At 37.3% G+C, this 15,970-nt stretch overlaps 1 protein-coding gene and 1 non-coding gene across 3 annotated transcripts in view; one reads left to right on the top strand and one right to left on the bottom strand.

Moving 5' to 3' along the window:
- LOC116852577 overlaps window positions 1–15,372 on the top strand; it is a 20,004-nt gene extending 4,632 nt beyond the window's left edge. The window contains exons 2-8 of one of the 2 annotated variants that reach the window (XM_032833079.1): window positions 6,879–6,954; window positions 8,174–8,276; window positions 9,243–9,374; window positions 10,344–10,783; window positions 10,880–11,105; window positions 11,600–11,861; window positions 11,950–15,372. In XM_032833079.1, coding sequence (XP_032688970.1) covers window positions 6,880–6,954; window positions 8,174–8,276; window positions 9,243–9,374; window positions 10,344–10,783; window positions 10,880–11,105; window positions 11,600–11,861; window positions 11,950–12,592 — 1,881 coding nt within the window. In that variant the 5' untranslated portion in view covers window position 6,879 and the 3' untranslated portion in view covers window positions 12,593–15,372. The remainder of the gene's footprint in view (window positions 1–6,878; window positions 6,955–8,173; window positions 8,277–9,242; window positions 9,375–10,343; window positions 10,784–10,879; window positions 11,106–11,599; window positions 11,862–11,949) is intronic. The other variant, XM_032833081.1, reaches the window with a different exon arrangement.
- Window positions 9,980–10,052, bottom strand: Trnat-ugu. Its single transcript has one exon. It is a non-coding gene; the product is annotated as a tRNA-Thr (tRNA).
- Window positions 15,373–15,970: the final 598 nt, after the last annotated feature.

Genomic DNA, 15,970 nt, shown 5'->3' with positions numbered 1-15,970 from the left:
CAAGGTCAAACTGATGTGATCAGTAAATACATCTTTTTAAACGCCACAACTTTTATCTGAAACATTTTTTTCTAAAATGCTTAGTTTTCGAGATATTTCACCGGTCCGGGACTTTTTGAACACCTTGTATAACCTTATATGCACATTACAACTATCATTTTACTACAAAAATATCGTTAGAGCTAAAAACTATGATTTTAGTTAAATCAACCATTTTTTCTCTCAGTATACCGGTTCAATCAGAAACATTGTTATTGATTCACTTTGAGAGAGCAGACTATCCAAAAAACAAGGAAGCGATAGGAAATATACGTTACACCGTCCGCCATCGATACACGTTACACGATATATCATTGAAAAACGCAGAACTTTTGTCAGTGGAATATTATTCGCGATAAAGTTTATTCCGGGACCCTAGTTGGTCGTATAGTGCGGCCCGGAATACGATTTCTTTTAGACGCGAGGCTAAGGAAGCGTAAAACGAAAATCATCACTACGCCGTGACCATCGCGTTCCATGCAAACTTCACGCGGCGGCGCTCGTAAACGATTGAAAAAACCGCGGAAACCCGATATTTTCACGATACATTATTCAACCATTCGAACCATTCGGCAGATCAAAAGCCGCCTTTGATTGTACAAGGAAAAACATGACGGTTATACAAAGAAAGATCGTGGTTATGTAAATGGAAATAGCCCAGTCGGTCGTTATGGTAACGGAATCCTCTGTACAAGCATCGAAATACATTATTTATCTCGGCAACGCGGCGCTCGTTCGTGACGAGCAAGCACAGGTGTCAGATTTTAATAATCCAGGTAGATATATGGGAAAAGCAGTGCGCGAGGCCGCGTCGGAAATATCCGACGTAGCTGAAATCGCGGATAATTCGATCGCTTCGTAATGCAGCTTCGATGAGGACGATAAATTACACTCACGTGAAGCGCAAGCCTATGAAATCGATATTTTCCGAGTTCAACCGCTCCCCAAATGATTTACGCGTGTGTATGTGCGATAAGTGTAAAAATAGAAGAAACGGTAAACTTAGTTTTACCGACGGCGAGTTATGCGCTTGACACTGAATCAGGACAGGTTTATTAACGTAAATCTAAGTTTACTCGCGTTTTCTATCTTTATCCCAAACAGTAGTGTGTGCGCGCTAATCGAACTCTGAGTGTGAATAAAATACTAGAGATGTATGTTTGGAAGCAACCACTTAGGGAAATATACAGTGCCACTTCCAGCTACATATTCTCTGACTCGAAATACGAACTCAGGCACGCCCCCGGTAGAAATTGAGAGTATCTTCTGATCTCATGAGATTATCTCCCTCGCCGATTAAATCTCGAATGAAATTTCTATTTAACTCCATTAAACACTAGTTGCGAATGACATTTAGATAACTGTGTACATTCTCCGGATCTAATTTCTCTGAATCTCTTAATTTTGCATAAATAACGCTATAAATAATGCGAACTGCTGATTCTTTTAAATTTGGATTTTGATATCTGTGGCTGGAAAACTGTGCACTAAGAAAAAAATATCTAAAAATTTATTCGTGGGATACAAAGTCAATTTTTGTGAAATAAACTATCATCCCTATAAAAATAAAATTTCGAGTATTGTTTCTCATCGTAAAACATATACTTTATGCCATTAAGTTCTTTTATACTATGGAAGAATTCTATAGCTAAATATATATTATATAGCAATTCTACTGTGATTTAATTTGGAGCCCATTAAATGAACATTCTTTATTTGTTGGATATTTTCTCTCAAAGTAATAATCTTATAAAATTTCGCTATTTCGGTATGAAAGAAGAAAGCCCAAAATGAAATCACCTCAAATAGAATTACTATATAGAACTATATAGAATTGCTACAATTAATATTTGGTCATGGTATGAAAGAACTCAATGGCTAAATATATACTTTGTAGTAATTCTATTTAAGGTGATTTAATTTGGGGCTTTCTTCTTTTTTTTTAAATATAGTGAAATTTTATGAGATTATTACGCTGAGAGAAAAAAACATCTAAAAAGTAAAACATATTTATTCAATAACATATTTACTCAAACCTAAACGGACTTAAATTCTTTTATTTAAATAGAATAAACAATAGCTTTCATGAAAAGCCAAAATTTAAAAAAAAAATATGTATTTTCTTATTTGGAAAAAAATATTTTATATTAATATAAGTAAATATGTTATTACAGTACCCACCGCGCCGAATAAATATTTGTCATTTCTTAGATATTTTTCTCGCAGTGTATATTTACGAAATTGTATCGTATAATCGAAGGGATTATCAACAGCGGTTCTGTCAAGAACGTCGACAGTGAGAGGCTTTAACATTTTTACGGTAACGTTTCACGCATCCAATCCAATTTAGAGATCTCGAAATGATATTGCGTTGGAACGTTTCCCTGAATTGGGTGTTACGTTGTGCGGAATGAACCGTGAGCAGTAATCCAACGGAAAGCAGTTTCTCGAGAGCCCGTCAGATCGAATCGCTCTGAAATAGCCGGGTTAGTTCGTAACATGCGACTTAAGTAGACTTATGCACGTGCTCCTGCAGATAGACACAAGAACAGAAGCGCAAAATTGCAGCCTATACCGTTCAGTCGCGCCTATCCATCATCCCGCACGAGATTTCGTGTTACGCTTAATGCGAATAATGATACGCGAATCTCTGCAAAACCCGAAACGTACCATCGCGTCGTGTGCGCATGATCATCTAAATCGCGGCAGTTAATTGCAGTGAAATCAATTACCAAGTGTAATGCAGGCCGTGTGAATGTACGATCGTTCCGATTGATAAAATGAAACACATATGAATAAACGAGAACTAGTAGTCGCGGATAATCGTGCCATGGAAAAAAATCTATGAGAACCCAACCGGAGTGAGATGCGTCGCGCGAAGGAATTTTAATATACACAATAACTAAGTAAATATATCTCGAATATTATTTGCAAATCAGTCATTGTTTTAATTAATGTATCAATTTCAATTTATATATTATATAATTTTATCCGCATTTTCCATAATCGACATTTAATAAATAAGAATGCTCATAGAGATTAATGTCCGCGTGATAAATTCGTATCTGCGTAAATTTACGCAAATATTTATTTCGTGAATGCGAGTGTCTGCAAATTTATTCATGCGAATAAAAGCACGCCGCTCGCAAAGACATTCGAAAAAATCTCGCTGAAATTTCAAATAATTTCATCGACAAGAAGGATCAACTTAAAGAACACAGACGCAAAGACACTCGGATTTCAAACGCATATTTCAAATGATGACACTAGAAAGGGAACTCCCCGAGTCGAAATCTTGATTCTACATCAATCCTGCAAATTCCGTTCAACTTGAAGGCTCAATGGAGAATCTCGAGACAAAAATACTATACAAGTTTTACTTTAATGTTATACATAATTGTTCACCATTTCAAAATTTTTTAATATATAATTATCTCAAAATTATATCTGCACTTAATCTTTACTCTCCCAATTTCAATGAGAGAAACGTTATTTAATTAATTATGTATTTACTAACTGTAGATAGCATATATGAGAGAGATAAACATGAGATAATCATATATATATTTGATAATTAACTAGTTATGAGTAAATGGGTAAAAGAAACAACACATTTTATTCTCTTCTTCTTTTTTCTCGATATGATGATAGTTTCGATAAGATTTCAAGCTCTTAAAAGAGCTGAAAATAAAGAAGCTGTAAAAGTAAAGATAACAGTTATATGTCCAATAATGCTGTCTATCAACAAAGATTTATACATAGATTCGGTATAATAACAAAAATAAACACGAAAAGGCGTCAACAAATTCAAAATAGGACTTGCAAGTCCAATGAACATTATTAGACGAATAAATCAGCATTTGCGAAATTTATACTAGATTCTAAGGCCGATATTTATAGTTGCAAATTATCTGTGATCTTTGATTAAGAGCATAATTAATTGCGGATTCGTATTCATGGAGAGCCATTATTATCACAGTCATTATTTGTCCATTTGAATCAATATATTCCTTGTTTGCATAAAATAAGTATGGATATAGGTTGACTAATAGAGATTCATGAAGCTATAATTCGTTAAATGATGATAGACTATGAATATCGGCCTAAATTTCGACTCGGGTATCCCCTCTACTCCCGTGAGTTTGTCAAAAGACTGTCAAAACAGGAAATAATTGAACATACCTGAAAATATGTACTGCTGTTCACGTTCCGACGCCCTACATCCTCCATCCTAGTACTCCGAATCAGCACTCAGCTCCTGGCTGCTTCGTCGTGGCACTTCACACTCACACACTCGCGAATATCGCAATTCGATCGGAGAAACGCGATATATTAACTCGCGAATTAATCAACGGAGCCCGTTCAAGTGTCACGAATCGCCCGATATAAATGCGACACTGATAAGAATCCAAGTAAATTTGTTAATATATGATTACCTCAAAATTATATTTCTACTGTATCTTTATTCCCAATTTCAATGAGAAGAGAACGTATTAATTCTTTACTTATGTAATACTATTTCAATAGACAACGAAATAGATTTTAATGAACGGAAATAGTGACACACCGAACATGTACTACTCTCGGTATGCGTCTCGCTCGCCGGCTTGGGACACAATGGAAACACTCGAAAAAGTACGTGACGCACGAAGATAAGCGTAACCGCCTTAAAGGTCCCGAATGTTTTGATCGCGCTCATTGTTGTGATCGCGCTTGGCCATTCAGTGCCGAGCGACGACGCTTGCCGATTGACGCGAGATTGAACGTATCTTTTTTTACCCGTTATTTCGCTACACTCGCGCGTCGTATTTTCCATGGCTAGATATTATATTACGTTACAAGTTGACGAGTTAAATTCCTGTCGAGTGCGATGAAGATATTTCCGTCGACTCTTGAATTCAATCGGATTCTTATCGCCTTAATTAACGCGCGTTTCTTCAATTGAATCATACCCATGCGAATATCAATGTTACACTGAGAAGAAAATATTTAAAAATTAACAAATATTTATTAGGTGGGTACCATTAACATATTTATTATTTAAATAAAGAAAATTCTGATTTAAGTAAATATATTAATGATACCTAATATAAATATATAAATGATACCTAAATAAATATTTGTTAATTTTTAGATTTTTTCTCAGTGTATGAGTTGGCGCACAAAGTACCACAGCGAAACAATCAGGAAACAGGATGTTGAATCAAGAAGCTAAGACGAAAGAGCCAAGACGATAAGATATGGACAGCATATTTATTTTATATAAGAGATATGGATCAAAGCAATTAATTCATGGAAATAAATCTGAGATTATGTTCTTAATCAAAGATCGTAAATGATTTGTAACTATCGGCCGGCTCTACGTATTTTAGAATTCAATGTGAATCTCGTAAGTGCGTTATTAGACGCATTTTTATACGTTTAATAACATTTCTTGGGTCGCAACTCCTACCAAGAACTTGTCAACGTCTTGTTTTCACTTTTATTTACAGAAATACATTTATTTTGACGAATCTAAAGTTATATTTCTATCAATATGCGACATTATTGGACATGCATATTTTTTCTTATAATTTCTTTCTTTTTTGCTTCTCTTGAATCTCCTAATTGCATCGAGATTTCCAATGCTAGTTAAGAAGAAAATAGTAAAGAAATTATGAACAAAGAGAATTCATTGTTTTATTTAGTTATTACTTTTTACTGGATTATTTAATATTTGCTCATCTTACATGTTCTTTCCTGCCACTAAGTTACTTAATTAATTCGTTGACTATCGAGATAAATCGAGTATTAAATAATTCGAAAATAAATCTTTAATCGATTAATCCTTTCAAACTTGACAGAACTTACAAGATTAATAAAAGACCAAAATTTCAACTTGAGTTATTCTTGCCATAAGTTTGGCAGGCGAAAATTGCCAACTCTCGAGACGCGAAGAAGGGTCGTGATGGAAAGTGTAAAGAGGGATTGGAATCGATAGGACGCGAGAAGTTTCGACGTTGAAAGACGAAATGCAGCAGGCACAGGCGCGCGAACAATGCGTCATCCGCCGTATGCGAAAGAGTGAATGCAAGAGAGAGAGAGAGAGAAAGAGAAAGAGAGATGTGCACCGTAGTCAGATAATTCACATGTACACATTGTGCATGGTTTCGAGTGGCGGTGTGCGAGACTAGACATACCGGTATACACGTGAATTCCGGCGTGTCAGCAACCACACCGAGCGTTAGTGCGCGCACGTCAAATTAAAACGACGACGCAGAACGTCATTTCGCTACGATGAAAGATCGCGCGTATGATATACCGCGAGATGAATTCGGAATTACTAATTAACAAACTCGCGCGATAGTACACTCCCTCGCTGCGTAAGGAAAACTTTTCTCTTTACGAGTAAAAAAAAAGAAAAAGGAGTATTACAGAAATACGAAATGAGAGATAAATGCGAAAAAAGAGAGTATTAGGAAGACACAAATGCAAATTTTTACCGAGTTATTTTCTTGGTCTAGCTATACATGTGCCAATATTTGAAGAGAGAGAGACAGTACTACTTAATAAGTTTTGAACAAATTCAACAAGTTATTTTAATCTTAACCTTCTATAATAAAAAATTATTTTTGACTATCTAATTAGCGTCTCACTGCTCGTTATGTCATAGACTGTCGTCAATACATCGAAACAATAATTTAAAATAACTAATATATACTCTCTTTATCTGGAATCCATACAGCACAATTTCGTTTCTACATAATATAATGCATATGAGAACTTGGTATTTTTAATTATCCTCGAGTCGTTCTTTTATGTCGCGACGATCTTACAAATGTGTATTTTTGTGAGCGCAGTATGCCACAAGGAAGCATTCAATGGCAGGGGACGCAGAGAAGAGCCTGCGGACCTGGGGCTAACTGGAACGTACAGGTACATCCTCTCTTTGCTCTGGCTTATAAAACTTCGAGGTCGATACTGAGTACACAGCGATACGTCATCGTTTCGCGAACCCGAGACTCTGTATCGGCCTCGTTAGCGTAACTATTAGGGAGAGTAGATGGGGAAATATCAGCCGTAGAGAAAGAGCTCAATAGTGCGCATATATTCGTAGAGAGCATGTACGTACCAGTAGGTACAATATGTATCCGTAACTCTAATCATCTCTCTAGCACGTTCACGAATTTTACTGCCTGCGAACGCCCGCAGGAATTATTCCCAACGGTGGAATCGGCCTCAACGTGGAAGTCGCAGTGCGCAAATTCAACGCGAAACAAACAAACCACAGTTATATCGTCGTCACGAAATTATCTATTGCTCTCTGCTCGATGAGATAAAATCTGCACACACACACACACAGCAATTTTGTCAATACGTCAACTTATTACCAACGAGACGCTCGTAAACTGAAAGAAAAGATATCTAAAAAGTAGTAAATATTTCTCTGGTGGGTACTAATAATATGTTTACTTAAATCTAAACTCTTTGATTTAAATAAAATAAATAACTGCTTTAGAAAAACCTAAGGTTTTTTAATAAATAATTATTAGGAAAGCTAAAATTTTCTTAAGAATAAATAACTCCTCTTTTAGAACAGCTAAGATTTTCTGAAAGTTTTAAGAAACTATATATTTTTTTATTTGAAAAATATTTTATATTAGTGCAAACAATATACATATTAGTAGTACACGAAAAAACAGTATAGTTGGCTCACGTATAAATCTGATTGTACCAACCACGCTCAATATTGAATCAACCAGATCTATGTGTGGACTAACTATACTATTTTCTACCCAACGCGAATAAATATTTATTATCTTTTAAATATTTTTTTCTCTCAGCGTGGCTAAAGTCTTCAATTAGATTTCAATTGAGTATTCCAGCATTCTACGTAGCAATTGTACCGTCACGACGCAATAATTTAGATTACAAACGTCACACGAGACATTTCGTTCATCGTTATCCAACACCGAGGAGAAGTGTTACTACGCCGTTATTACACTACTAGTAGCGTAATCTCGTAAATCGTACTGATCGATTTAACGGCACCGCGTAAACGCGGTCGTACGTGTGTTCGCCACCTACGGCTGATAAACAACTGGACCATCGTCCAGGTTTATTAACTGTTAATGGCGCCAATTAAATCGAACAGGTGGTGAGAGGCAAGGTGACAACGCGGTGCTTGTGGCACGCCTGCAAAGCTCTCGGAATTGGGCTGCTGCTAATGCTTTTAGGAGCTTGCATGGCGACCATAGGTGAGTAGAATTATGTAAATTAAACATCGACCCGTATACACTGACGAACGCTCTACTCCGTCTTAGCCTCCAAGTCACTAAATGCTTCAAGGCAACCGCAAATTGCACTTTGCAAACATCAACTATGTGATACAGTTTCTGTCGTCTTTGATACCCAAGATTCGAAAAATTTTGCAAAGCTATTTTATATTATTTTTTATCATTCAAATAGATGAACTTTTCGATAATATATTCATAGCGCTCACGCATGGATTGCGAACGAGCTAATCCGTTTATTTACTGCGCACAAGCTTGTACTTCACGCCTATTTATGCCGCATGAATCGAACTTAACCAGTTCTAAGAACAATTCTTCACTCTAGTACAATATAAACGTATATCTAGTAGATATATATGCATTTGGATATCCATTTACATTGAGAGTGAAAATATCTAAAAAATGAAAAATATTTATTCGGTGAGTATTATAATAACATATTTATTCTTATACTAATATATAAAATATTTTTCAAAAAAGAATATATATATATATATATATTATATATATTTACATATATATTTATATACATTTTCTTAACACCCCTTAGTTTTTCATGAAACCAATTTTTTTTTTTAATGAAAATTGAAATTGAAGCAAAAATATTTTGTCATTAGTATTCACCGAATAAATATTTTCTATTTTTCTGATATTTTTCTTTCAATGTAGCATCGAATTACCTGTGATATATTGATTTCTGAATATCACACACTTGAAAAAGAATTTGACGAAATATTTACTAAATATTTACTAATTCTAATTTCAAATGAAGCGGAAGTTTCAACGCAAAACAAGCTTTGTACGAATTTGGCGCGAAGTTCGCGACTAACATAACGCGTCATAACGCATTTTGAGTGCGGATAAGTAGAGTGTCAAAACCAACATTGGAATCTTATCTCTTCATTTGAACTCTATTGTTTCATTAAATAGGATATTACGCGGATCAACTGTCGGTGGCGCAAGAGATCAGAGGTAATCTTACGATAAAAGTGAAGAACGAATCGCGCGGGTTTCACCTGAACAATCTGAGCTACGCCGGTCCCATCGTTATGGGTGTAGGAGGTAATACTTAATATACATTGCACAATTCATGCGCATGATTTACATGCTCAACCAAGCGACTAGTTAAGTGACACTGATCCCTTTGGAACAGTATTTGCGCGATAATGAATAGATACGATGGCGCAAAATGTATATAAACATTTTTCTTGGGACGACGTTATATATAATATTATGCAATCCCGCGTGATGCGACACGTAAATCGATAAAATTGTTACGTAATATGATATAATAATATCGCGAAAAAAGATTCTGCGCGGCTTTCGCGATTTTTGTGATCAACACATCGCTTTCGCGTTACGCAATAATTAAATTCGTATTATAAGATAAGCGCGATAAAGAGATATAATTTATTTTTTCTTTGTTCCGACAACACTGCGCGCCCGCGCCTTGCAATTTATTATTTAATATTTTTCGGTGAAAAATTGCACAAATACGTGAGTTTTGTAAAAAAAAAACCCGCGAAGGGCACAAAGGAAGTAGCTATAAATAAAAACAACGAATAATGTAACGGATGTAGGGCGGAAAATTGCAGGCGAAACGCGAAAAATGCGGCACCACACCACGGTCGAACGAGAGCACTCGATAGAAACGAGAGAAAAAAAGCTGCCCCCAGAGAGATTTGAACTCTCGACCCCTGGTTTACAAGACCAGTGCTCTAACCCCTGAGCTATGGAGGCTCACGGTCGATTATCGCCGGGAAGCCTCAGATAGATGTGTCGCCCAGATTTTGTGTCGTATTTAAATACTATTGATTATTGAGTATTGATTATATTCGTATCGAACAGAACATATTAAATATGCAATAATGCAACATTCTTCTCTCTTATCGTCGCGACTTTTCAAAAGTCACAAGTTTAGCTAAAGCAATAATTTACTGCATTTTAAATAGAAGTTCAGAGTCCCACAACTCAAAGAGCGGAATAATTTACACTTGAATCGTATTCACGCGCGAATGATAATGTCTCCAGGCTTCATTGTGGTAGCTGCCTGCGTAATGACCTTCGAGGCTCGTGATAGCGCCGCCAAGGTGGTGCCGGCTCGTTTCCGCTTCAGTCAGACGTCTACACTCAAGAGCTCAAAGAGCCAACGCAACAGAAGATCGACATCGAGCCAGACGACAAAATGGGACCACCAGCTGGGACTTTTCAGAGTAAACCGCAGCCCGAGTCCCAGCACGCACGAAGTCTCCAGGAAACAGCTGACGGCGGAATTTATGCAATTCTCGAAGGACTTGAAGGAGAAGGGAGTGGCACACGCCATAAAGAAGAGTCCGAGTGCTCCAACGTTGATCGACAAAAAGTCACCACGTCGAAAATCGCCCAAGTACGCCGCTTGCTCGCTACTAAATCCGGAATTGCTGCAAAGACACGCTCTCTCGGTCGACAATCCGAGCTACAGCCCGCATCAGGTAAGAGGAAAAGAAAATCGACATTCTCGGCGAGTTGGTTAAATGGTCTTTAGTTGGTTAAATGGTCGATTTGAAATTCATTTCGATCATTAATAGATCAGTAGGGAGAGTCTGGAGCATCAGAAGATGAACGGTAGCCAAGTCTCAATGGCGATGGATCTACATATTCCGAACAAAGGTCCCGTTACGCTCAAAGTGAAAGACCGATCCGATACAGCGAGACGTCATCAGCTACTGCGTCAGACAAAAGTGGAGGACGTCGAGGAAGTCGACGAAGCCATGCGACAACCACCAACTCTCGTACATTCGCCTAAATTGCCAGGTGAATATAAGCAAAAATAAAGAAACTTGAGACACTAAATTGTTATACTTTAAGAAATAGACATCATTGAAAAACTACGAATATAAAAGTCTAATCTGTTTTCCTGTGCAAAATCATTCTTATCTGAATGACTAAGAACCAAGGATTATTAATTTTAAACAAAAGAGGCAATGGTGCGCGAATTTTGATTCGTTACGTAAGGAAATTAACTAAAACAAATATCCGTTCAATAACAAATATCGAATCGATAAATTCTAAAATAAAATTCCTATAAAAGGTACATAAATTCCTACACTGATGAAAAACTATTTGAAAATTTACTTGTGGTATATAATATTTACTCGCGTAGAAATAAATTTTATTTTACAAAAATAAACTTTATTTCACAGAGACAAACTTTATATGACACAAATAAATCTTCAAATATTCTTTGTCGAAGCAAACAAAATATCCACTAATCAATAAACTCCAATAATCACGAACATTTCGATCAGGTACTTATTGCAGATATCCAGACGACTTCGTGCCAAGGAAGAGAAACTCGATAGACCTGAGATTGCTAGAGGAATTGACAGCGGTGTCAAAAGAATTGGGTAAGGTCTCGCCGCGAGACTTCCGAAAGATCTCATCACCCAACTTCCGTAAAATGTCCTTCGACAGAATCGGCGGTGATCGTCGCTTTGACAGAACGATGGGACATCGAAAGGCCAGTCTGGAGTTCCGAAGAAGCCCCGACTTCCGAAGAGGAGACTACAGGTATCGAAAAGATGCGACTTCTACACCTCTAATTGTAGGACCATGCCTCGAGTTATAAAACACGAAGTCCCCCTAATCGAATTTGCAGGAAGCTCTCGATCGATAGATTCAGCGTTGACTGTACCCGGTACATGCTCGACGAGACTGAGATGAGATCGCGAACGAGCAGCGGGGAGAATCTGCGAAGGCAGTCGCGACATCCTAAACTGCACCATTCCAGATCGGACGACAACAGGAGACGATCTTTCGATAGGCATCCGAGAGACTCTCAATCGAGTAGACACTCTCTAAACACTCAGGCCGTCGTGGAGGGTTCCGGGTGTGATTTTGAGCACAAGTACTTCACGACGGTGTCCCTCGACACCGAAGAGAGCCGCGGTGACAATTCTGACGAAAGTCACGCGGTTGATATCGAGGATACAAATCCCGGCGCTGCGTCGTCAGACGGACCTACAGAGGCCGACATGTTGCTCGAGGAACCGGAACTAGAGTACGTCACGGAGATCGACGTGGAGAGTTCCGGCGATGATCTTGACGACGACGACGACGACAAGTGCAGAACGCTGGTCGAGAGAACAGACGCAATGGTGCATGGACAAAGTCCCATAATCATCACCGAGGTCGCAGACCCACCGACAATTATCGACGAGGAGACAGCACGCAATTCTGCTCGGCAAACAGATAGTAAGAAATACGAAGCGACCTTGTACATAGAGGATGACGAAGTATGAAGAGAACCAAAAATGTACTTGGGGATTAACGCAGCACTCAGGATAACCTGAAGAAACTAACGACATTCGCGAAGCGCAATTGAGAATTGACAGCATTGCTGGAAATTCCCTCGCGAGATTACACGAGGAATTAGCGATTGTCTTTTGAACGCGGCGCGACTCGACATCGCGAAACATGCTCAACGATATAAGATTTAACACAGCATAAATAATGAGATCACGTTCGAATTGCGTTTTGTAACGAGACAATCGTTTTCTATCAGCAGCCCGCGTCGCCCTCTGTGGAGAGACGACGAGCGTAATAACATTTGCCACGTTGATGACAAATAATTGTTACCGACAAATTTTGACGTAGCGCATAGACAGTAATAGATCTAATGTAAGGTAGAATTCATTGAAATACAAGTGTGATTACGCGTATCAAAGAGCTTTTTGTACTCGTAATTGAGAACGTAAACGTAATATAACGTAACGTTCGCTTGTAAATATTTCGAAGGCACGTGTGGCGCGATTCAAAATGGATTAAGGGTCGTAAAAAGTGTAACGTTATTCAAAGTATCTTAGCACACACTAATTTTGTCAAATTTCCGAAACGCAAAAACAGATTCACAATTCGGAATGCTACTTTTTACTGAATTATGAAAATAGAATTTTAATAGACTTCTAATTTATTGAAAATTTATGAAAGAATGTGTACAAATAGCAATGTGTCAAATACGTGATAACCGAAAAACTCTGCATATACCTTACGACACGCGGGTTAATGTTTTAAAAGGTATAAGAATACGGAATGCACGTGATGGATCAAGATTTCAGCGTATAGCACCGAAAGTATCTTTAAGACTCTTCTCTAAAAACCAAGCATGAAACATATATGAGAACTGAACGTTTATAGATCTCAGGTCTCCTCTAATCTGTTGTTAATGCGTTTGCCACGAAATTTACGCGAGAATGCGGCCTATTTCATGCTTGTTCGTTGAACGTTAGTCGACGAAAAGTCATAGATCGTACGTAAATTTGACGAGCGCGACGACCTCGGAACATCTTTCGATACATTTGGCTCGACCAATGAGAGAAATGAAATATACAAAATTTCTACTAAAGTCCGACATTCTCTACTTTGCAACGGCGTCGAGCGTAACAGTTATTCGTGATGAAGTGACGGCTTAGCCGCGCGTGTAATATATTTTTATATCCACACAGCGATATACATATATATAATAGCTCATATAATGTTGATTATATATTAACGATCCAACAATATCGACAAAATCGAGATCGTTCTCGTTTTGACAAGCGCCTGGCTTGAAGAAAATATACATCTGCCTTCTGATAAACTAACTCTCACCTGAGAGTGTCCTTATTTGTTGTATGTATGTTACGATAAGTTATTTTCGTTGCAATTTCGCGATCGACAAAATTATCGTTTAAGATTTTAATGTGGTTGTGCAGATTACGATTTATATATTTGTCAATTAGATAAAGCATGCAGGTTATCTCAAAATCTTCACGACCTTAATTTTAATATCGAATTTCCCGAGAAATTTAGAATGCATTATTTCTTAGGAATAATTCCGAGACACGTCACATTTTTCGCGACATCTTCATATTTGTAATTAGATATCTTCGTAATTATATGTTAGATTGTAAAATTTCTGAAAAATATATCTCTTTATAGCTGAGCTGAAAAAACACAGATTATCCTTGAATTGATCGAGTAATCTTCAATTAGAATCTTCAAAAATTAGATGTTAGAATTAAGGTCGGAGAGATTGAGAGAGAAAATGTATACCTAAGCCTGACCGCTTACATACGATCAACACAGTCAAATGTGTTGTTGATTGAGAAACAATCTTTACCCCACACTCGATCTCAGTTGCTTTTTAACGTAGAAGGTAACGTCAACAAAACAATGTAATAAGAAAAATGCAATCATTATATATGCAATATATTGTTGATATATCGTAAATTAACGAATTGGAATATCTACATCGATAGATAACGTGGATAGATATTGATATATAATAATCCTTCTCTTAAAACAATCTGGTATTTTTCTACCAGAAATGTGAAATTAGTAATACATTAGAAAATGTATGAAAAACTGCGAACGCGCGGGAGATTAACGTCTTTCATAATTTTTTAACCCCCCTCGTTGAAGCAGCTCATGCGTCTGTTGGCTGCTATTTTACATAGTGAAGAATGATAAGTTGTGACTACGGTCATCGTTCTGTAGAGAATGTAGGCCTGTGTGAAGCGCATAACTAATAATCAACGGAATAAACATAAAAAACTGTGATCGAGATATAACTCTATAAGAAGCTGTATTACTAAGTAACGTTTTTTGCGAGACTGCTCGTCAATGAGCAATGAAACTGTCTCAAATCGAAAAGTAAATAGACAAACGCGATTAAAGTTGATAAACACAACAGAGATACCTTTCAAAAAGAACCATAAATAAATTAATTTATTTCAGCTTTCACGTTTATAACTGATATGTTGATGAAAAATAAATCATTGAGGAATCTTTCGCGGTGTACAATCAAATATTAGAAGTATTAGAATCTTTTTGAGGAGTTGAACGATATTCGTTTGTAACATTACAGCGTGTCTCTCTGAAGTTCAGAATCTACCATATGAGCTACGGTCGGTACTAATTCTTGTATAGTTAATGAACATGCCTGAACACAAATAAGTGTCAGTATAAAATTTTTAAATCAGTGTAACCCCTGCATGCTAATTGTTGTGACATATCAATAAAAAGAAAAAACATTCCTGGACCAATGATAACCTGTGTATTTTCCAAAGGAAACTATTTCAGACATATAGAGATACGTATGAAATAATTGAGATTTATTAGACTTTCTCCCACACACATCTGCGCTCTTAATAAGAAAATTCAAAGTAGCAGAGTCTGTTTCGATATCGATCGGTTATAATGACATTATGATGATGTTATAACGATGTTATAAACAGTTATTCAGATCTCTAACAAACTAGTGGCACTCTCTGTCGGGAGCTACCGACTTTCACCAACGCGTAATTACAATTGGAGCGACCTTATCTAAGATCTTAATTGAAGATGTTGCTCACGAGTCACGAGTATTCAATAGTTACCATGACAACGTCCCGGAAATCCAATCGTACGATATTAAAAAAGAAGAGAAAATTTAACTTGCTCGCGCACGTGGTTTGATTTTGAGTCGATCGAGTTGATTCGCGCAGTTCTGTGGAACAGGCCCCAGGTGGCGGATAGATATCCGAACGAGAACGCAGACATGTGGCGAGTCTTCGGGAGCAAGGTGGGAGGGAGCTATCGGCATGGGAGGGATAATCGAAGTAAAAAGAGAGAGAGAAGGAGAACCTACAGTCTGGTGT

Source organism: Odontomachus brunneus, unplaced genomic scaffold (genome assembly GCF_010583005.1).
Source record: "Odontomachus brunneus isolate Ranch 3 - 2012 unplaced genomic scaffold, Obru_v1 Obru_scaffold_235, whole genome shotgun sequence".
Taxonomy (NCBI): domain Eukaryota; kingdom Metazoa; phylum Arthropoda; class Insecta; order Hymenoptera; family Formicidae; genus Odontomachus; species Odontomachus brunneus.
This window is presented reverse-complemented; position numbering and strand designations above follow the sequence as displayed.